A 24609-nucleotide genomic window follows, 5' to 3' on the forward strand; every position below is an offset into this window, starting at 1 on the left:
CAAAGGTGTGAGAGCAGTGACAATGGTTGTAAATGCAGTGATCACAATTGTTGAAGCAGTGACATCATTCGTGACGTCAGTGCCCACATGCGTAGTGACAGTGACAGACGGGATGTCATCAGTGGCATCAGTGACGCCCTCAGGAGAGAGAGAGACACGGGTCGTCTAGTATCGTAACGAGATTATGTCTCTCGACTTGCTTCTCTGAGTAAAAACTTCGCGAGATTTTCCTCACATTCATCTTGGAATAATTAAGTGTTTGGATCAAAAGGAAACTTGTACTGAATTCATTCAATTTAAAAACCATTTCGGCATGAAACTTTATTTTTCTCAGATAAAATAACTTTTTGGACTGGATTATCTTGAAATAATCCCCTTTCTTTTTCATGTAGAGAAACTTTGGAGACTCTGTGATTATGGAATTGAAGATTTAGAATAAAATAAATAACTAAATGAGAGCAATTCTTTGATAAAGAATGATGCAGACCATATGCAGAGACCATATAAATTCCCTGTTGAAAAACACATTTGAAATTTTATTCTGAAACATTTTTAAAATTATGTGTTTCATATTTCTTGAAATCCAATAAGAGAAACAGCCAAAAATATAAATATATTGTTGGCATATACTTAGAAATTGCCATAAAAATAATATATGATAGAATTATAATTTTTTTAACTTTTTGTAATATTTTACTATTCTCAAATATTAAAATAGTCAACAGCTAATTGTTTTATTAAATGATTATTTTATGTATTTATATATGACTCGTATTTCTCTTCATTTCTCGAGGGGGTTATTCTCGTCAGGTTAATGTTTCAACTAAGACCCGAGTTTGCTCCCAACCTGCATGGTTTCCTTCCTGGAAGAAGCACTCAAACTTGCTTTGCTGAATATTTCATTAGACAGGGACCAAGCTCTCAGGAGGCATTTATTGATCTCCAAACTGCTTTTGACGAAAAAAAACAGAGAAATATTCTGAGAGCAACTGGCCTCTTTTGGAGTTAAGGGAAGACGGTGGATATAACTCCAAAAGATACCAGAGCAGAAGAATTGCCTGAGTTCTTTTCAAGGGGCTCAAAATTATAAAAATTCTTTCAAGGGGCTCAAAATTATAAAAATTCTTTCAAGGGGCTCAAAATTATAAAAATTCTTTCAAGGGGCTCAAAATTATAAAAATTCTTTCAAGGGGCTCAAAATTATAAAAATTCTTTCAAGGGGCTCAAAATTATAAAAGTTCTTTTCAAGGGGCTCAAAATTATAAAAATTCTTTCAAGGGGCTCAAAATTATAAAAGTTCTTTTCAAGGGGCTCAAAATTATAAAAATTCTTTCAAGGGGCTCAAAATTATAAAAATTCTTTCAAGGGGCTCAAAATTATAAAAATTCTTTCAAGGGGCTCAAAATTATAAAAGTTCTTTTCAAGGGGCTCAAAATTATAAAAATTCCTCCGATTGAGTTGGGTTGACCCCAGGGTGGAGTTACCCCCAACACTGTTAATGTTGTCCAGATGTCCAGATGCACAAATTAATAATACAAAATTATATATATGTTTTGTTCTAGGGTAAAAAAAAACAACTTAATATCAAAACTATATATATTAAAAGAAATAGATATGGGTGGGTTGTGGAAGGACAACCTGGAGGCTGCACACACACACACAGGTCGACGATAATATGTGCGCCTTGGTTGTCCCTTCCTGGAGCATACAATCTCCTGTACAACATATAATATTACGCTCGTACATGTACATAACACATTTGCTTAATGCTTCAACGCATTGTGTGTGTGTGTGTGTGTGTGTGTGTGTGTGTGTGTGTGTGTGTGTGTGTGTGTGTGTGTGTGTGTGTGTGTGTGTGTGTGTGTGTGTGTGTGTGTTTTATTGAATAGGAATTACTGTGTTAGATTAGATCAATAATTTTAGCAGGGATCATCACTATATCCCCTTAGGCCTGCAAACTTCCTATTATAACTTGGTCTGTCACTAAAAGATGCGTTAAGTTGAAACTCTCTACATCTCCGGCGACAAAGGAGAGTGTGTATGCATTTGTGCATGTGTATGTATGCACGTATGCATGTATGTATGTATGTATGTATGTATGTATGTATGTATGTATGTATGTATGTATGTATGTATGTATGTATGTATGTATGTGCGTGCATTGTAGATGAAGAGTAATGCATATGAATTTATGCGGTTCAATAACCTAATGCTTCAACGCATTCCATATAAAATGTATTTATGCATCTACATGCATGAAAGTATACCTTAAGAAATATATATATATATATATATATATATATATATATATATATATATATATATATATATATATATATATATATATATATATACATATATATATATATATATATATATATGTATATATATATGTTTACATAATATTGATTATCACCAAAAGGCAAGTAATATAGGGTTACATAAAGAAGCCCTGATTTGTAAGTTCGTCGTTTCTATTCGACCCATTTATCATTTCTCACTATTTCTGACTTAAACTGAAGAGGATGTTTCTCTCGAGGACAGTTTAACATATTTAACACTGTTTAAATTGACCTGCTTTAGTTTAACATTCGAAAAAAGATAAAATCCGTCTTGGCCCATGTGTCTTAAACTATTACAACTTTTTATTTACAAAATGCACAATGATAATTAGCTTTAACACACACACACACACACACACACACACAGTTTAAACAGGACCGGATACAGTAGTCAGCTTTAAGTTACCGTTGATTGAGTCGATCGTCTTAATCTTGGTCGGGACATCAGGTGTTCATTTCTGCAGGTAACTGTGAGATTTGGGCAATATGTCTTGTCGAGCTTCAGTGGTGGAGACTGTCAACAGGTGCGGCTGTCAGTGGTGGAGACCATGGATAGTAGTAGACACCATTGGGTCCTCACAAACAGGTACTATCAGCGGTGAATACCATCAATAGTAGGTATCATGATCAGTGAAAATGTTCACCATAAGACATCATCAAATTAGTTGTCCATCACTTTTGTTAATCAACACTGGTGGAAATCTTTAACAGAATACAAAATATTTCATCACGAAAGAACAGTGGTGGAGAGAGATAGCTATAGCGACCCCTCACTTGTTGAGACAATTGATTTAGAAAATCTCCATTATGCAATACATAAATAAACACTAAACAAACACTGTCCTCCTGTATGTGACCTTTACTGTTTCATCACTTCATTCATCTGGAGTTTTGGGGTCATCACAGAATATGTGAAATTATAGAGAACATTTTTTGCAAAAAAATTTCATTATGCCAAAAATTGCCAGATTTTCAAACATATGTAAAAGATATTTCTATAAATTTCTGTAATATATAATTTTATATATTTTCACACAAATAAGTTAAATAATTGTACCCAGTGACACAATAACAATATTAAACACAATAACTATCACAGAAAATTAGTTATTGTTCATTACGATGAGATAAGTAGACAACATAAAGTTCTCAAACAGACATCAGTAATGTATTAATAAAAGTCTCAACTGGAATATTTCATTGAACAACATATACACGACTATCTTCCAGGAAGTCTCCGCCTGGCTAGGTTGCCAAAGAGCCAGTCGGGCGAGGCGCGACTCACCAGCAAGGCCTCCGTCTCCCACGCCAGCAGCAGCAGCAGCAGCAGCAGCAGCAGCGGTAGGCCAGCAGGCAGAGCCGTACAAGCAGACGCGTTCGTGGTTTTCGTGGTGGAGGCGCTGCCGCCATTGTTCCCCGTCCCGTGGGACTTGGCGGCGGCTTTCGCTTCTGAGGGGAAACAACACAGTAGACATGTTACATGAAATATTTAAACTCGTGGTGAAGGTAAGTTAATTGGCTGTAGAGAGCACTGAGCAAGTATAACTGTAGTAACACATGGAAGGGATATGAGGACAAGAAGCTGGGTTATGAGGACAAGGAGCTGGGTTATGAGGACAAGGAGCTGGGTTATGAGGACAAGAAGCTGGGTTATGAGGACAAGGAGCTGGGTTATGAGGACAAGGAGCTGGGTTATGAGGACAAGAAGCTAGATTATGAGGACAAGAAGCTTGGATATGAGGACAAGGAGCTGGGCTATGAGGACAAGGAGCTGAGTTATGAGGACAAAGAACTGGTTTATGAGGACAAGAAGCTGGGATATGAGGACAATGAACTGAGATATGAGGACAAGGAGCTGGGATATGAAGACCAGAAGCTGGAATATGAGAACTAGGAGCTGGGATGTGAGGACAACAAGCTGCAATAGCTGCAAGTTCCTTCATCGACGAAATGAAGGAACGAGGCGCAACTACTTAGACCATTGAGGATTGAACCCCGACTCTGCATGAATCAAGGTCGACTCTGTCAACAGCACACATCAAAGAAAAATATATGTAAAATAATATAATTTAATAAAACTAGGGTAAAATATACTTAAACTTAATCAAGCTTCCAGACCCAAAGCACATCATTAGGTGATTAGATTCTCGTATGTGTCTACCAAAAACTTAGGATGTCGACCAAAAGCTTGGGTTGTCGACCAAAAGCTTGGGTTGTCGACCAAAAGCTTGGGTTGACGACCTAAAGCTTGGGTTGACGACCTAAAGCTTGGATTGACGACCAAAAGCTTGGGTTGTCGAGCAAAAGCTTGGGTTGACGACCTAAGGCTTGGGTAGACGACCAAGCTATCATTTATTCGGAGTTCTACAGAATACATGGCGATTTATTCACGTTATAACTCCAGAGTCACTCATTTTTTGAGAAGGTTCATGGCGGAGATTAGGTAATTATCAGGAAAAGTGGTAAGTCGAACTCTGTAGCCTAGGCACGTGGGTGAGGGGGGGGGGGTGTGGATGTAAACGGGAGCGTGGCCAGGATTCATCACGGCCACTTAAGAGAGTTGTTCCTCTTACTTCGATAATGGCAGCTTAGTCTGCATTTATTACACAGTTTACGACCTCCAGAGCACTACGAGGTCGTCCATAGTAATACTATCCATGGGGTGAGGACGACCTCCGCAGCGCCTTGGAAGTTGTAAAGTATCTATAGAGGCTAGAGCCTAAAGAGTCATGACTGAGGGAAGAGCAGGAACGCCACTAAGTGTATTAATGAATCCTGGACCCACCTTTTTGGCCGGGAAACTCCTGCGCGCGGGCCTTATGCCTCTGGCTGGCCTACTAAATGTTCCTTATTTCAGTCTTACTTAGGCCCTGGACGGGTGTCTATGATTCGTCTGTTGGCCTCAGGGAGCCGGTCGGCCGAGCGGACAGCACGCTGGACTTGTGATCCTGTGGTCACGGGTTCGATCCCGGGCGCCGGCGATAAATAAGGGGCAGAGTTTCTTTCACCTTATGCCCCTCTTACCTAGCAGTAAAATAGGTACCTGGGTGTTAGACAGCTGTCACGGGCTGCTTCCTGGGGGTGGAGGCCTGGTCGAGGACCGGGCCGCGGAGACACTAAAGCCCTGAAATCATCTCAAGATATAACCTCAAGATAAGGAAGGGTATGTTCAGGGTGTTGAACCTAGTATTGACCAGCAGGACTAATGAGTTGTTCACTAATTGCCATTTTCCTCTTTGTAGCGGGGAATGGTGCGCAATTAGCCACGTCTAAACGACCGCCCTAAGTGGTTAATAATTTGCCTGTGACGATATCTGGTGGTCCTGGCAAGACGTGTTGCTCGCAGGTACACACGAAGTACAGGTAATGTGTAACTAAATGTTTTACTGTAATGAGCGTCTAAAGATTTGTAATACTTTTGGATATGATATTGAGATAAACTTCTGATTATATATATATATATATATATATATATATATATATATATATATATATAACTGAAAACTCACACCCCAGAAGTGACTCGAACCCATACTCCCAGAAGCAACGCATCTGGTATGTACAAGACGCCTTAATCCACTTGACCATCACGACCGGACATAATGAGGTGATAGCCGAGGCTATTTGAACCACCCCACCGCCGGCACTCGGATAGTTATCTTGGGCATAGCATTTTACCAAATCACCTCATTCTTTGGGGCAACACGTGAGGAACACAAATGCGAACAAGCCTGAATGGTCCCCAGGACATATGCAACTGAAAACTCACACCCCAGAAGTGACTCGAACCCATACTCCCAGAAGCAACGCATCTGGTATGTACAAGACGCCTTAATCCACTTGACCATCACGACCGGACATAATGAGGTGATAGCCGAGGCTATTTGAACCACCCCACCGCCGGCACTCGGATAGTTATCTTGGGCATAGCATTTTACCAAATCACCTCATTCTTTGGGGCAACACGTGAGGAACACAAATGCGAACAAGCCTGAATGGTCCCCAGGACATATGCAACTGAAAACTCACACCCCAGAATATTCACACCCCAGAGACATATCAGTTGCATATGTCCTGGGGACCATTCAGGCTTGTTCGCATTTGTGTTCCTCACGTGTTGCCCCAAAGAATGAGGTGATTTGGTAAAATGCTATGCCCAAGATAACTATCCGAGTGCCGGCGGTGGGGTGGTTCAAATAGCCTCGGCTATCACCTCATTATGTCCGGTCGTGATGGTCAAGTGGATTAAGGCGTCTTGTACATACCAGATGCGTTGCTTCTGGGAGTATGGGTTCGAGTCACTTCTGGGGTGTGAGTTTTCAGTTGCATATGTCCTGGGGACCATTCAGGCTTGTTCGCATTTGTGTTCCTCACGTGTTGCCCCAAAGAATGAGGTGATTTGGTAAAATGCTATGCCCAAGATAACTATCCGAGTGCCGGCGGTGGGGTGGTTCAAATAGCCTCGGCTATCACCTCATTATGTCCGGTCGTGATGGTCAAGTGGATTAAGGCGTCTTGTACATACCAGATGCGTTGCTTCTGGGAGTATGGGTTCGAGTCACTTCTGGGGTGTGAGTTTTCAGTTGCATATGTCCTGGGGACCATTCAGGCTTGTTCGCATTTGTGTTCCTCACGTGTTGCCCCAAAGAATGAGGTGATTTGGTAAAATGCTATGCCCAAGATAACTATCCGAGTGCCGGCGGTGGGGTGGTTCAAATAGCCTCGGCTATCACCTCATTATGTCCGGTCGTGATGGTCAAGTGGATTAAGGCGTCTTGTACATACCAGATGCGTTGCTTCTGGGAGTATGGGTTCGAGTCACTTCTGGGGTGTGAGTTTTCAGTTGCATATGTCCTGGGGACCATTCAGGCTTGTTCGCATTTGTGTTCCTCACGTGTTGCCCCAAAGAATGAGGTGATTTGGTAAAATGCTATGCCCAAGATAACTATCCGAGTGCCGGCGGTGGGGTGGTTCAAATAGCCTCGGCTATCACCTCATTATGTCCGGTCGTGATGGTCAAGTGGATTAAGGCGTCTTGTACATACCAGATGCGTTGCTTCTGGGAGTATGGGTTCGAGTCACTTCTGGGGTGTGAGTTTTCAGTTGCATATGTCCTGGGGACCATTCAGGCTTGTTCGCATATATATATATATATATATATATATATATATATATATATATATATATATATATATATATATATACACACGAAGAGTGCAATGTTGAAATTTTTTACAGTTGAGAGCTAAGATTGTATCTATGTATATGTCATACCTAACAGCATGAACGCACTACTTAACCTAGTATGCTAGGCCCGACTTGCCTAACAGGCAGAGTGATTTTAGTTATTTACAAATGTTTCTTTTCAAATTAGTTTATTTGAATTATCATTATTATATTACATTACATGAATTACTGATAAGTTATTTAAGGAGAGGTAAGGTACCCTAACACTTCATTAACTCATATCCCAGGTGCTACATTTGAATATTAACTTAAAATAACTAACTATATTGATCTAGAAGTCTCTAACTTATCATGCACCTTGGAGTAGACGTACAGTAATATAGCAGTCTATTAATAAATAGGTAAATAGCTATTATGCACATAGCTACCTTATTAATAAAACAAAAATGCGTTTTATTTTGGTTGGTCTCTTAATCTGACGTATCTGGAGCCCACGTGAGACACAATCAACCATTATTACCACAGGACATATCTGCAGGATCTTGGGTAAGCCTGTGACAGCCAAGGACACCGAGAGGGAATTTCACTGTAAGGAGTTGGAATATTGGGTCGAGGAGCTGGAGAATATGAGGACTTGGTGCTGGGATATGAAGACAAGGAGCTGAGATTTGACGACCTGGATCGCAGTATCCTAAGTGACTTATACCGAGGAGCAAGGAAACATTGCCAGATAACTTCAAGTTAAAAGAATGGATAATGGCATTTAATCCAAAGACTACAGACCTTATCCAGGATGCGAACCACAACGGTTGCCTAGCTCCTAGGTACCAATTTATTTTTTGGTGAGCAGAGACATCAAGAAACGTGCCCAACCGTTTCTATCCAGCTCGGGGATGGACTGCAGGCCCCTGCTCTGTTTGCCGAGAACGTAGACTAGTGTGCTACGGGACGGGGTAAGGTAACTACGAGTAGAAAGCGCTAAACCATTACGACTCTGGATCACATGGAAAGGGTTTGGAGGATAATGATTTGGGATAGGACTGAGGAAAGGAATGGTGCCCACCCACATGGACGGTTGGGGATTGAAAGCCGACCTGCAAGAAGCGGGGCTGCCGATATGACCGTCGAGACCAAGTGGTTGGGCGAGGTGATACAGGACGAGACGCAGAATATCAGCCGATCACAATAAAATTTACTGACGCTTTCATGCTAATACTTATTTTTTCTGTCTTAGTTATTATTTAAAAACAGTCATTCCGTAATACCAGAGCACCATGTACGAATACGTTAAGTGATGCCAGCTTTGTAATTAAAAGTCCAATAACAGCAGACTTAATCATTAAGTCTTTATTTTATAATTGTCGTTCCCGAATGACAACTGTTGTGTAATCTCACGAGTATATAATGCATCCACTAACTGCCTGGAAATTGGAAAAAAAAAATCCATTAAAATTAAGCAAATAATTTTTTTCGAGTGAAGATGATTTTTACCTGTCCTCATATTAAGCTTACACCGTAATTTTGACGCTCTCGACAACGTCATAATATCGGTGTGTTAGTTAAATTACAACACCGCAGCAATATTGACGATTCCTTGGACAAATGATGCCCGTTGTCAACAAGTTAGGTCGGGCTGCCTTGTTTCGTACGTTTTTGAACCATTGTTCATCAAAGATTTACACACTTACGAAACCTGTACATCTTTCCTGAACCATAGCAGCTTGGTTTACATTTATTAAAGAGATTTTAAGCTTAGAAACTTCCCATTGTTATTATTGATATAATGAATCGCTTCGTGCTTCTGAGCTCATAATCTTTTTAATAAATGCAAACAAAGTCACCATAATATAGGAAAGATGAACAGGTTTCGACAATTGTTGTGTAAATACTTAAGGAATTCTGGCCCTTGTTATGCAGAAATACTACGAATTTGACGCAGGGTAAATCGACGGACGGATTTAAGAAGCACCTGAGCCCTAGGTGCACTGTTCTTGTGCTACCTGAAGATGTTACTTGGAGTATCTTCAGGTAACATCTTCATTCCTTACCTGAAGATGTTCCAGAGTGGAACTAAACGTTTGTGGATAATAAACTCTTCAATTATCACGAGAGTTTCACTATAAGATCAACAACGTCAGCAATGTGGTCATATATATATATATATATATATATATATATATATATATATATATATATATATATATATATATATATATATATATATATATATATATATATATATATATGTCGTACCTAGTAGCCAAAACGCACTTTTTGGCCTATTATGCAAGACCCGATTTGCCTAATAAGCCAAGTTTTCCTGAATTAATATATTTTCTCTAATTTTTTCTTATGAAATGATAAAGCTACCAATTTCATTATGTATGAGGTCAAGTTTTTTTTATTGGAGTTAAAATTAACGTAGATATACGACCGAACCTAACCAACCCTACCTAACCTAACCTAACCTATCTCTATAGGTTAGGTAGCCGAAAAAGTTAGGTTAGGTTAGGTTAGGTAGGTTAGGTAGTCAAAAAACAATTAATTCTTGAAAACTAGGCTTATTAGGCAAATCGGGCCTTGCATAGTAGGCTGAGAAGTGCGTTCTGGCTACTAGGTACGACATATATATATATATGTCGTACCTAGTAGCCAGAACTCACTTCTCAGCCTACTATTCAAGGCCCGATTTGCCTAATAAGCCAAGTTTTCCTGAATTAATATATTTACTATAATTTTTTTCTTATGAAATGATAAAGCAACCCTTTTCTCTATGTATGAGGTCAATTTTTTTTTATTGGAGTTAAAATTAACGTAGATATATGACCGAACCTAACCAACCCTACCTAACCTAACCTAACCTATATTTATAGGTAAGGTTAGGTTAGGTAGCCAAAAAAAGCTAGGTTAGGTTAGGTTAGGTAGGTTAGGTAGACGAAAAAACATTAATTCATGAAAACTTGGCTTATTAGGCAAATCGGGCCTTGAATAGTAGGCTGAGAAGTGCGTTCTGGCTATTAGGTACGACATATATATATATATATATATATATATATATATATATATATATATATATACATATATATATATATATATATATATATATATATATATAATATACGTATTAAAAACATAATTTATAGATATTGAAGAAAGAATTAATCTTAGCCGGATGATAGAGTAAGAACGTGTATTATTAATTTCCTTCAGCTCTATAAATTGAGGAAGGGTTGAGATAGCATACAAGTGGCGCCTTAAATATTCGTACTCATGGTGGGGGGAAAGTTCACCATCTGGTGTGATAAATGATTCAAGGAGCGGAGTCTGATCTCCGGGACAGAAGTGTATCTCCAGGCATCTCCATGAGTGATAGCACACTGTTCGGGGAAATATATTCTCATAATCATGGAGAGATTTTCGTGGAAATGGTGAACTCTTTATCTTTCTCTCTCTCTCTCTCTGTCTCTATCTGTCTCTCTCTCTCTCTCTCTCTCTCTCTCTCTCTCTCTCTCTCTCTCTCTCTCTCTCTCTCTCTCTCTCTCTCTCTCTCTCTCTCTCTCTCTCTCTCTCTCTCTCTCTCTCTCTCTCTCTCTCTCTTTCTCTCTCCCTCTCTCTCTCTCTCCCTCACTCCCTCACTCCCCCATCACCTCACCTGGTATAACATGGACCATAACAGAGGCCGGGAGGAACTTGGTGGGCCAGCAGGTGTAGTTGCCGGAATCGCCGACCCTGGCGCCCTGAATGACCAGCTTGCTGACCGTCTCGTTCTCCAGGTGCGTGCTGATGTCCACTCGGCCCCCGTCCTGCAGGATCTCCGCGTCCCGGTACCAGTACAGCAGCCCTGGAAGGCCGCCATTGATCACTGGTGGTACAGCATTTCTGAATACAGTGATGTACGGTTAGTGCTGCAGAGGTACAGCTTAACCTGGAGGTCAGCTGAAGGATTGTTGTATTCATATCACAAACCACACAACACAAACCACACAACACAAACCACACAACACAAACCACACAACACAGTTTGTGTTTGTGTGTGTGAAGGTTTGTTGTAGCCATACAACAAACGGTGAGCAAAGGTTTGGATTGTTCTACAGTCATACATAACAAACATGGAAGAGAGCTGTACTCATTTATTTGTGCTTGCGGGGATTGAGCTCTGGCTCTTTGGTCCCGCCTCTCAACCGTCTATCAACTGTTGTAAAGATTCCTGAGCCTACTGGGCTCTATCATATCTACATTTGAAACTGTGTATGGAGTCAGCCTCCACCACATCACTGCCTATTGCATTCCACCTGTTAACTACCCTGACACTGAAAAGGTTCTCTCTAACGTCCCTGTGGCTCATTTGGGTACTCAGTCTCCACTTGGGTGAAGAAGTTGTGAAGAAGGATGCAAGCCCCCCATCAAAAATAAAGCTTCAAGCTTAAATAAATTAAAGTTTCCAAACACTGGGATCTAACTCGGCCTCTCCTGATTCCCTTAACTCTCCACTTTAGGAAAAGCCATAAAAGTTTTCACATTAATATATGAATAATATATTAAAGTGGATGAATATATATTAAAGTGGATGAATAATATATTAAAGTGGAGACTATTTCGACCTTAAAAATGGCCTGCTTGTGCTGGTAATCAATGTCAATAATGCGGTAGCAACAGTTGACTCAACCCGCATATACATCTTAAATAAAGAGAACACTTGATTATTTTTTTCTCTTAAAAATATTGACAATTATTAGATATTCTGATCCCAATAAACATCTGAATTATGCAGTAAGACATTTCCCGGGGAAAAAAAGATAGAATCCTTTGGTTACTAAGGGGATCAAGTCATCTGTATTGCCTTTGTACGTTCCGATAAAAGCTCGCGCAAGCCAAACACCGCCAGAACCATGCACCAAATTAGAGAATGTTCAAAGGTATGCCACGAGACTGATGCCGGAGCTGAGAGATATATTTTGCGAGGAACGGCTACTGGAATTAAATCTCACGTCTCTGGAAAACAATATTAATGGAGGACGGGAAAGACATAATTACTACCGTCAAAATTATCAGAGGAATTGACACGGGTAAATAGAGACAGATAATTTTACACGGGTTTTAAAATGAACTAGGGGACACTGGTGGAAGCTCAGTACCCAAATGAGCCACAGAGACATTCTAATGAATTTCTTCAGTGTCAGAGTAATTAACAATTGTAATGCACTACCAAGTAATGTGGTGGAGGCACCATACACAGTTTCAAATGTAGATATGATAGAGCCCAATATTGGCTCAAGAACCTATACACCAGTTGATTGAGAGGCGAGACAAAAGAGTGAAAGCTCAATCCCCGCAACCATAAATTGGTGGGTACAAATACTTGGACGCTGTGAAGCTATAGAGGTGCTGCAGGAGGCTTACCTGGAGGCTGTGAGGCTATAGAGGTGCTGCAGGAGGCTCACCTGAAGGCTGGGAGGCTCACCTGAAGGCTGGGAGGCTATAGAGATGCTGCAGGAGGCTCACCTGGAGGCTGGGAGGTTATAGAGGTGCTGCAGGAGGCTCACCTGGAGGCTGGGAGGCTATAGAGGTGCTGCAGGAGGCTCACCTGGAGGCTGGGAGGTTATAGAGGTGCTGCAGGAGGCTCACCTGGAGGCTGGGAGGCTATAGAGGTGCTGCAGGAGGCTCACCTGAAGGCTGGGAGGCTCACCTGAAGGCTGGGAGGCTATAGAGATGCTGCAGGAGGCTCACCTGGAGGCTGGGAGGTTATAGAGGTGCTGCAGGAGGCTCACCTGGAGGCTGGGAGGCTATAGAGGTGCTGCAGGAGGCTCACCTGGAGGCTGGGAGGTTATAGAGGTGCTGCAGGAGGCTCACCTGGAGGCTGGGAGGCTATAGAGGTGCTGCAGGAGGCTCACCTGAAGGCTGGGAGGCTCACCTGAAGGCTGGGAGGCTATAGAGATGCTGCAGGAGGCTCACCTGGAGGCTGGGAGGTTATAGAGGTGCTGCAGGAGGCTCACCTGGAGGCTGGGAGGCTATAGAGGTGCTGCAGGAGGCTCACCTGGAGGCTGGGAGGTTATAGAGGTGCTGCAGGAGGCTCACCTGGAAGCTGAGAGGCTATAGAGGTGCAGCAGGAGGCTCACCTGGAGACTGGGAGGCTATAGAGGTGCTGCAGGAGGCTCACCTGGAGGCTGGGAGGCTATAGAGGTGCTGCAGGAGGCTCACCTGGAGGCTGGGAGGTTATAGAGGTGCTGCAGGAGGCTCACCTGGAAGCTGAGAGGCTATAGAGGTGCAGCAGGAGGCTCACCTGGAGACTGGGAGGCTATAGAGGTGCTGCAGGAGGCTCACCTGGAGGCTGGGAGGCTATAGAGGTGCTGCAGGAGGCTCACCTGGAGGCTGGGAGGTTATAGAGGTGCTGCAGGAGGCTCACCTGGAAGCTGAGAGGCTATAGAGGTGCAGCAGGAGGCTCACCTGGAGGCTGGGAGGCTACAGAGGTGCTGCAGGAGGCTCACCTGGAGGCTGGGAGGCTATAGAGGTGCTGCAAGAGGCTCCCCTGGAGGCTGGGAGGCTATTAAGGTGCTGCAGGAGGCTCACCTGGAAGCTGAGAGGCTATAGAGGTACAGCAGGAGGCTCACCTGGAGGCTGGGAGGCTATAGAGGTGCTGCAGGAGGCTCACCTGGAGGCTGGGAGGCTATAGAGGTGCTGCAAGAGGCTCCCCTGGAGGCTGGGAGGCTATAAAGGTGCTGCAGGAGGCTCACCTGGAGGCTGGGAGGCTATAGAGGTGCTGCAGGAGAGCTGGATGGTGCTGCCCGCTCTGACGTACCTCTGGTCAGACCCGTCCATCATAGTGGCAGCCTCTGAAGGTTAATATATTTATATATATATGAAAAAGAATGTGTCGATTTGTCTGTCTGTCTGTCTGTTTCTCTGTCTGTTTGTATGCCTGTGTGTCCGTCTGTCCATTTATAAAAATGGTCAGGCATTGTCTTGTTCAATTTCTATTGTAAACTTAATTAACTTTGCTAGATTATTTAATTCTAATAAAAATTTGAAAAGAATATCAAGTTTGTACTATGTAGAAAACCAATAAATGTTGGGTCTTAAGTACACTATTGTGTACTTTTTATGATATCATATATCATATATATATGATATCATATGATTAGTGCATTATTGTGTTTTTTTATGATATCTCATCATCAAAGAGAAAAACAAGCTGAATTTTTTCTTTGTTAATGAGTGTTCTAAGGATATGTTGACCTGAATTTATTGATGATGAAATTAGTGCCATATAAAGTTTGGGTTTCATATTAAAATACCCTCAGTCATTTATTAATAAAGCCAGCCAAATTGCTCCTAACACTTTCTTTAGTTTAAAAAAGTCATAAGAAGTAAATATTAAGAATACAAAAATTTGCTATTTCATGATAATTTCAATGAAACTTCATATTACTAAAAAGAATTAATATCAATGTAGCACTTAGAAATGTTGATATCATAAAAATCAATTTCATTAAAAATTCCCCAGGTAATTGCAAGGATAGTTGATAAGGTGACGAAAATAAGGCAAGACAGAGAAAGCTGGGCAGATAGTATATTTCTGAACTGCCAAAAACCCTTTAATACAGTACCCCGCAGGAAGTTACTATACAAACTGAGAGACAGGTGGGAGTATATAGAAACGCACTAACAAGGTTCAGGAATTACCTAACAAACAGGAGCCAGAGAGTGACAGTGAGGAACGAGAAGTCGGACTGGCGTTGAGTAACAAGCGGGGTGCCTCAAGGATCGGTGCTGAAACCCATACTACTCCTCATTTATGTAAATGATTTGACTGCACGAGTTCAGTCTTATATATCGATGTTTACAGACGGTGCGAAACTAATGAGGAGGTTTGAGACATACGAGGATTGTAAGATTCTCCAAGATGACCTGAACAAGCTATAGACCTGGGGCTATAAAGGCTGTTGGAGTTCAACACCAGCAAGTGCAAGGTGATGGAAAAGGAATCAGGTCCCAGGAACTCGAGAGCTGAACATTACAAGATGAAGAAAAACTACCTCCCGATAATGACAAGAAAAACAGAACTGGGAGTGGACGTAATACCAAACCTAACTCCTAAGGCACAAATCAATAGAACAAAGTCAACTGCATACCTACCGCTAGCCAAAATCAAAACATCCTTCAGTAACTTCAATAAGGAGGCTTCTATATCTCTGTATACCGCCTGTATTAGATCAGTTTTAGAGTATACCGTATCCTCGTGGAGCCCTATCTTAAAAAACCACATAAGGAAGCTGGAAAAGGTGCAGAAGTTTGCAACAAGACTTCCCAAAGTTGCGAGGGATGAGGTATGAAGAGAGAGTGAAGGAACTAATCCTGACGACGCTACAAAAGAGAAGGAAAAAAGGGGGTGGGGAGGGAAGGACATTTTACAGAGTATAAGATACTTAAAGAGATTAAAAGAGTGGAAAAAGATGAAATTTTATAAAATGAATACCAATGGAACAAGAGGGCACGGATGGACGATTGTGACTCAGATGTGTCGTAGAGATGAGTGAAAGTTTTTTTTTTTGGCGTAAGAACATTGACCAAATGAAATGTCCAACAGAAGCAGGTAAAGTAAATTCACAACTTTAAAAGCAGGTATGATAGGGAACTAGGCCAGGAGTCATTGCATTAGACAACCAGAGGTTAGAAAAAGCTGGGTGGCAAAGCTGGAGCTCGATCCTGCAGGCATAAATACATGAGAACATATAGGTGAGTTAACACACACACACACACACACACACACACACACACACACACACACACAACTAACCTTGAACATTGAGGTAGAACAACATGGAGATCCTTGGGTCGGTGTTGACTTGACACTGATACTCTCCCGAGTCCCTCACTTGGCTGAACCTGTCAACAACGCCAGCCCTCGTTAGTCTTACTACACTAATTACTCTTACTACACAAGTTACTCTTACTCTACTAGTTAGTCTTACTCTAATAGTTAGTCTTACTACACTAGTAAGTCTTACTCTACTAGTTTGTCTTACTCTAATAGGTAGTCTTACTACACTAGTTAGTCTTACTGTGCTAGTTAGTTGTACTTCACTAGTAAGTATTCAAGCACTAGTTATTCTTACTACACTAGTTAGTATTACTCTAATAGTTAGTCTTACTGCACTAGTTATTCTTACTACACTAATTAGTCGTACTACACTAGTTATTTTCTCTGCACTAGTTACTCGTACTGCACTAGATAGTCTTACTTCTCTAGTTAATCTTAATTCACTAGTTATTTTTACAGCACCATGTAATCTTACTACACTAGTTGACGATGTTTAAATTAATAAATAAATTATTTATTGATTTAAAAATCTTACATCACTAGTTGGTCGTACAGCACAGACTCTTTCTCTATGATCACCTGATGTTTATATTTATAAGTTTGTGTTGAAGAAGATTTTATAGATTCTCATTACTTACCCCTTGATCTAGACGCGTTGCCGGATATTAAGCTTCAGAAGTGTTCAATATTGTTTTGATTGTTGTTTTGTTTTAGACATTATTGTGATTTTTTATGATATGTCATTATATTATTCTGGTTTGGATGTATTGTTCATATTTTTGTTTTGTTTTAGATGTATTTTTCATATTTTTGTTTTGTTTTAGATGTATTTTTCATATTTTTGTTTTGTTTTAGGTGTATTTTTCATATTTTTGTTTTGTTTTAGATGTATTGATCATATTTTTGTTTTGTTTTAGATGTATTTTTCATATTTTTGTTTTGTTTTAGATGTATTGATCATTGTTTTAATATCTTTTAGATGAGTTGACTAATAACTTGTAATGTTTTCATCAACATTACAAGATATTACTCGAAAGACTAAGTGGTTTCTCCTGATAATTGCCTCACCTGCACTTTCGACCTAAGCGAAAATGATGAACGAATGTGTGCAACAGGAGGGGCAATGGTGAAGCCCTTTGTACCCTTCTGCAACCCTCTTAAACCCTTGGATCTCTTGGTTGATTGATATAGGCATTCTGGCTCGCTTAGATATAAATGTAAAGAGTGTTTGAGAACGTAGTCTTCAACGCTTCAACCTATCTTGAACCTTAAAGTGATAACTGATCTTCAGACTGCGTATGGGCGTTTCTATATAAACTCTGACACGAGCAATGTGCCATTATACCTACCCTAGATGTGATGACCAGAATCAAACGTCAGAAAATGAAGAAATGACGACGTTTCGGTCCGTCCTGGACCATTGACGTCGTCGTCTCTCCGTTGTCTGATGTGTGCTTTGGTCCTGATATCTACAGTCACGTTATTGTGATTCATCGTCAATCTTGATGTTAAGGCGGAGGGATTTGAAGTGTACTTTGATTCCTATTAGTGAATGATATGAAGTTTTTTTTTTAAGTTATTGATGATATGGTGGCTCTTTCGTAATTTCCATCAGGAGTTTCTCTGAAAACAAAAATTCCGAATATGTATTCTTCTAGTTAATGCTTCCAATCTTAGGCCACAGTGAAATTGTCAGGGCGTCTAGCCTGGATGAGGACTTGATCAAGTCTTATAGAAAAGCCGTCTTAAAATCCTTCAAAAAGAAATGAGAACCAGCAATAGTTAGGCCAATAAATTTTGGCTCTCAGGGTCTTTCGATGTGAAAATTAACTTTAAGTTCGTTTCTCAGAGCATACGGTTTGACAATCCACTTATAGTTTGTTTCTCAGCTTATGCGGTGTTGCAATCTTCTTAAGGTGTGACTCTCGGCTTGCACAGTGTGGCAATCTACTTAAATATTATCTCTTCTTTTAAATGGTGAGACACTCCACTTAAATTTTGTCACTCACCTAATGCGATGAGACACTTTACTTCCTCGTCTTCTCTTGTAATTCTAGAAGTCAAGCGTTCAGCTTTAAACCTCTAATTTCCTTTTCTGGATATTTGAGACAGTAATTCCTCTTCCTTGGGTCTTTATTACGCTAAGGCCCTCTATGTGTCGTCTGGACCTGCGTAGTGAGGGCCTTATGAGTCCAGCCACACTCACACCTCATCATATACCTCTACCGGGTCTTGACAGTGGTCTTTATTGATTACGTTAGTAAAGAACGAGCTCTACTATCTCGTAACTGTTTTCATTTTTCTTTGTTAAAGGTTAGGAGTTTATTATTTATTAATCATCTTACTTTATTATTTCATCTAACTCCGCTTTCATTCTTCAGAAGCAGTTAAAAAGACTATTTATTATTAACCTGGTAAGTAAAGTCTGTGATTCATTATTTCATAACTGTGTTTTTATTTGTTAAAAAAAAGGTTAGGCGGCTGTTATTTATTAATAACGTTAGTAAAGTTCTTGGTCCACCTGTCCATGGGTTTATTTTAAATAATTATACGATTTATAAAGTTGATCTTCATTGATTACATTAGTAAACAGAGTGGCGCCTCCATCAATAGGCTTTACTCTCTTTGATGGAGGCTACTGGAACAAAAAGTGAAAAGACTATGATATGAAAAGAACTTGATGAATCTATAACTTGATGAATCTATAACGTGATGAATCTATTACTTGATGAATCTATAACGTGATGAATCTATAACTTGATGAATCTATAACGTGATGAATCTATTACTTGATGAATCTATTACTTGATGAATCTATAACTTGATGAATATATAACGTGATGAATCTGTAACGTGATGAATCTAGAACGTGATGAACCTATAACTTGATGAATCTATAACGTGATGAATCTATAACTTGATGAATCTATAACTTGATGAATATATAACTTGATGAATCTATAACTTGATGAATCTATAACTTGATGAATATATAACGTGATGAATCTATAACTTGATGAATCTATAACGTGATGAATATATAACTTGATGAATCTATAACGTGATGAATCTATAACGTGATGAATCTATAACGTGATGAATCTATAACGTGATGAATATATAACTTGATGAATCTATAACGTGATGAATCTATAACGTGATGACTCTATAATGTGATGAATATATAACTTGATGAATCTATAACTTGATGAATCTATAACGTGATGAATCTATAACGTGATGAATCTATAACTTGATGAATCTATAACGTGATGAATATATAACTTGATGAATCTATAACGTGATGAATCTATAACGTGATGACTCTATAATGTGATGAATATATAACTTGATGAATCTATAACTTGATGAATCTATAACTTGATGAATGTATAACGTGATGAATCTATAACGTGACGAATCTATAACGTGATGACTCTATAATGTGATGAATATATAACTTGATGAATCTAGAACTTGATAAATCTATAACGTGATGAATGTATTACGTGATGAGTCTATAATGTGATGAAGCTATAACGTGATGAATCTATAACTTGATGAATCTATAATGTGATGAAGCTATAACTTGATGAATCTATAACGTGATGAATCTATAACGTAATGAATATATAATGTGATGAATATATAACTTGATGAATCTATAACGTGATGAATCTATGATATTGAGGCTGCACGATGAACTCCTACCCCCCAAGACGCACGCACTCAAAACTTGGAGAGTGCGTGTGTGTGTGTACCGGCTGTTGTCCTCAGAGCACCATGTAAAGTGAGATGCTTCTAATACCATCATGGTCCAGTTGGTACTGCGTGTGTCTGGGAGGGCCAGGGACTTGGGATCCGCCCCCACCGTACGGCCTTACTAATTTTTGTTTTATTAAATAAAATTATCTACAAGTTATGAGTTTACTGATTAGCTTTGAAATCTCTAAAATTTACAACTGCAAATAAATAAGTTTTGTGGAGATAGGATATAAGAGCTGGGATGTGAAGATAGGATATAAGAACTGGGATGCGATGACAGGATAATAACTGGGATAGACGGACAATGGGAAGGACAGGCGACAAACAGTCAAGGCTCGAACGCCGACCTCCGAGCAGCGAGGCCGGCGCTTTGTACCGTCCAAACCAAGAAAACACTATTATGCCACTATTTACAAAATAGTAACCTCCTCCCCCCCCCTTTTCACTATTTTGGCTGTTTTAGCTGAATAAAAAAAAAGTTAAAGGTGAGCATCTGAAATAATCCTTGATAGTTAACGTGATTGCCTGTGGGGGGCTATTGGGCCCGAATTAGGTGGTAGTAATTATACCCCGCTAGGCCCATCAGCATCTTAATTACTCTGAGTGATCCATCCGGGGGTCATTAGCGAGCAATTGCGTGACTCTTTTTTTTTTTTTTTTTGGCTGCAATGCTCGAGTCGGGTTCTGACTTTCCTCTTCATTGTGTTCAGAACCTTGTTGGTATTTTGGTTGTGTCGAAGTTTCGAACACAGCTCTGGTGTTCTACGTGTACGCGCGCGCACACACACACACAGACACACACACACACACACACACGGTGTTCATATGTACACACACAGTTATGTACCACTGGTGTTCTAATATTAACATTCAAGGTGTTCTTACGTACACCACTGGTGTTCTAATTTACATATCCCGGTGTTCTAATTTACATATCCCCGGTGTTCTAATTTACATATCCCCGGTGGTCTAATTTGCATATCCCCGGTGTTCTAATTTACATATCCCCGGTGGTCTAATTTACATATCCCCGGTGGTCTAATTTACATATCCCCGGTGGTCTAATTTACATATCCCCGGTGTTCTAATTTGCATATCCCCGGTGGTCTAATTTACGTATCCCCGGTGGTCTAATTTACATATCCCCGGTGTTCTAATTTACATATCCCCGGTGGTCTAATTTACATATCCCCGGTGTTCTAATTTACATATCCTCGGTGGTCTAATTTACATATCCCCGGTGTTCTAATTTACATATCCCCGGTGTTCTAATTTGCATATCCCCGGTGGTCTAATTTACATATCCCCGGTGGTCTAATTTGCATATCCCCGGTGGTCTAATTTACATATCCCCGGTGGTCTAATTTACATATCCCCGGTGGTCTAATTTACATATCCCCGGTGGTCTAATTTACATATCCCCGGTGGTCTAATTTACATATCCCCGGTGTTCTAATTTGCATATCCCCGGTGTTCTAATTTACATATCCCCGGTGTTCTAATTTACATATCCCGGTGTTCTAATTTACATATCCCCGGTGTTCTAATTTACATATCCCCGGTGTTCTAATTTACATATCCCCGGTGTTCTAATTAACATATCCCGGTGTTCTAATTTACGTATCCCTGCGTTCTAATATACACAGGTCCAGTATTCTAATGTTAACACCCAAGACGGTCAAATAAACCGCTCTCTCTCTCTCTCTCTCTCTCTCTCTCTCTCTCTCTCTCTCTCTCTCTCTCTCAGGTTACCTAATGATGATCCCCGCAAATCATCAAAAATTTTTACTCATGTGTCTCTCTGGCTATTCATCAAACCTCTAATTATTCCTCACCTAATATGAAGAGTCCAGTTCTCGGAGCGGTCGGCGTGGAGAGCGAGGAACCGCTGGTCTGAGGCGAAGGTGTGTACTCCAGAGGTCAGCACGTGGAGGTCCCTCCGTCTGATCCACGACACCTGTTGGGGCAGACGGAGGCGTTCACGGGTCGCGCCGATAGGTCGTTGGGGGGAAGGAGAGTGCGGGAGGAGGTCGTTGGGGGAGGGAGAGTGCGTGAGGTGGTCGTGGCGGGTCGTTGGGGGAAGGCGAGTGAGGGAGGTGGTCGTGGCGGGTCGTTGGGGGGGAGGGAGAGTGCGGGAGGTGGTCGTGGCGGGTCGTTGAGGGAGGGAGAGTGCGTGAGGTGGTCGTGGCGGGTCGTTGCGGGAGGGAGAGTGCGGGAGGTGGTCGTGGCGGGTCGTTGAGGGAGGGAGAGTTCGGGAGGTGGTCGTGGCGGGTCGTTGGGGGGAACAACTTTGGGAAGATGGTGAAAGGTTGGGGTGGTGCGGGGGGGGGGGTAATATGGGAGTCTGGTCTGTTTATACAGGAGAAAAACTCGTTCTGGGGAGAGCATGAGGGGAGTAGTTGGGTTATTTTGGTTGATCGTGAGGGAGAGTTTGTGGGTTATTTTGGAAAATTAGTGGAAACGACCCACTCCGAGATGTTGTGAGGAGCTGCAAGTGAGATTATTATTAAAAATTCATGTGGAACAAATTTCTATGGCAAGTATAGGAATTATATTGTTATAAATTATTCACCAACAGTTTAACTAATACGGCTCAAGAGTCTTCCCTCCCCCCACTCTCTCAAACAGTCATCTGAGCAACAGTCTTCCCCACACTCACCTTCTTATCCCCGAGCTGCGCCACCCGGCAGTGAAGGTAGGCAGACTGGCCCTCGAGGGCTGTGACGTTCTTGGCCGCGGGGGGCAGGAAGTACGGCTTGGTGTTGAAGTGGGGGATACCCTGCTCCAGTGTAAACCCTGGGGGATCACACTATATTAGTTACCACACTTGGTATACTCTGCTCCAGTGGTAGGAATGGAATCCTGCCTCCTTCACGCACTTTACACTGCACTACACTACACTACACTACACTACACTACACTACACTACACTACACTACACTACACTACACTACACTACACTACACTACACTACACTACACTGTAGTGTATTTGTTCATCTGCCTCCTTCACTTTTTAGTTGAAAAAAGTGATGGGGACAGGATATCATTCCTCGGTGTTCTCGTTGACGGTAATTCGTGTAGATTCATCACAGATGTGTACCGAAAACCAACTGATACAGGTAAATGTATGAGAAGTAAGAGTGAATGCATTGACTGGTATAAGAGAAGCGTCATCAATGCACATGTAGGTCGTGCAATACGTACATGCTCTTCTTGGCAGCTCTTGCACCACGAACTTCAACGAAACCGCCAAATTGTTGTAAACAGTGATTACAGCAATACAGAATTCGACGAAATCGTAATTAAGAAGCTAGGCCTCCATCTGGCTGAGGATAATCAGGCCCCAGGGGTGGAAAAGCGTCCCCAAAGAGAAGACATTGTAGTGTATTGTAAAAATACATTCACTCAGGCATACAGGAAAGATTAAAAGGTGATACGGGACATAACTGACAGGAATTGCAAGCCTTGCAGTGAAAACGCCAGGATTCGTCCTGTTATTTATTATAACAACCCTGATACATCTTCCCTCATTATGAGAAGTAACATCCCTGCCTCCTCTGACAAACTGAGGTGTACCAATGTAGTGTATCATTACAAATGCAACTCTGGAGACTGTGCACTCCGCTACATATGCTACATTGGATACTCAACGAATACATTGAGTAGACGTCTTACACTTCATTTGCAAGACGAAGGTATTAAGCAACATTATTCTCAATACCACAACACAATTCTGAATCGTCAAGACATAGTGAAAAATACGACAGTAATCACACTCACCGACGACCGTAGGAAGGGTTCGTATACTTGAGGCTGTGTTCAGTCGGGAGCTGACACCAGTAATCAACATCCAGATGAATTCGACTTCGAGCATACAACTGTTCGATGGTCCTTAATTGACCCAGAGGGAAGATGTAAGACCTGGCGGACAACTTGACGCCGGTGTCAGGGAACAATCACCTCACCTTACCCTTCACCGATCCCTACTACTTAGAGGGTTAGGTGAATCGTAGAGTGAGATGTACCCCACGATTATAAATTTATAAAAATTTTCTTTGTAAACTCAGTATACCTGTGTCAGTTCAACAGTGTACTCCGGAACATGTCACAGTGCTGACGAAATATCCAACAATAAAAATGGAAAGATTAAGTGATTCTCAAACCACATAATTTGGTGATTACGAAACACCTGCCTTAACCATGTCAAAAATCGTCGTGTGGGTTCCAATGTGACCCTGGCACGCTGTTCCCTTTCAAATTATGGCGTTCCCGACCAGCCTATATTTATCCCGTACCCCAGACCATTCCCTCTGCCAATTTAGGTGAAGCTAGCCACAGATGTTTTGGCCTCCAACTTTGGACAGACATTCTTTCTTATAGATCACATTTTGTACTATTGCAATACTTCTCTGGAAATCAAAATCGGAGGAAAAAATCAAAACCTATCCTTGGCCAACCAAGCACATCCATGCTCCTCGCGGAATATATATATATA

At 41.0% G+C, this 24609-nt stretch overlaps 1 protein-coding gene across 2 annotated transcripts in view; it reads right to left on the reverse strand.

The window, feature by feature from the left end:
* Positions 1-2382: 2382 nt before the first annotated feature.
* The window catches only part of LOC123760935 (neurotrimin), a 135138-nt gene continuing 112911 nt past the window's right edge, over positions 2383-24609 (reverse strand). For both annotated transcript variants that reach the window (XM_069328770.1, XM_069328769.1), the window contains exons 3-8: positions 22772-22908; positions 21948-22069; positions 16324-16412; positions 14261-14359; positions 11182-11370; positions 2383-3791 (exon numbers count right to left, since the gene is read on the reverse strand). In XM_069328770.1, the coding sequence (XP_069184871.1) occupies positions 3562-3791; positions 11182-11370; positions 14261-14359; positions 16324-16412; positions 21948-22069; positions 22772-22908 (866 nt within the window). In that variant the 3' untranslated portion in view covers positions 2383-3561. The remainder of the gene's footprint in view (positions 3792-11181; positions 11371-14260; positions 14360-16323; positions 16413-21947; positions 22070-22771; positions 22909-24609) is intronic.

This window comes from Procambarus clarkii, chromosome 22, assembly GCF_040958095.1.
Source record: "Procambarus clarkii isolate CNS0578487 chromosome 22, FALCON_Pclarkii_2.0, whole genome shotgun sequence".
Lineage (NCBI taxonomy): Eukaryota > Metazoa > Arthropoda > Malacostraca > Decapoda > Cambaridae > Procambarus > Procambarus clarkii.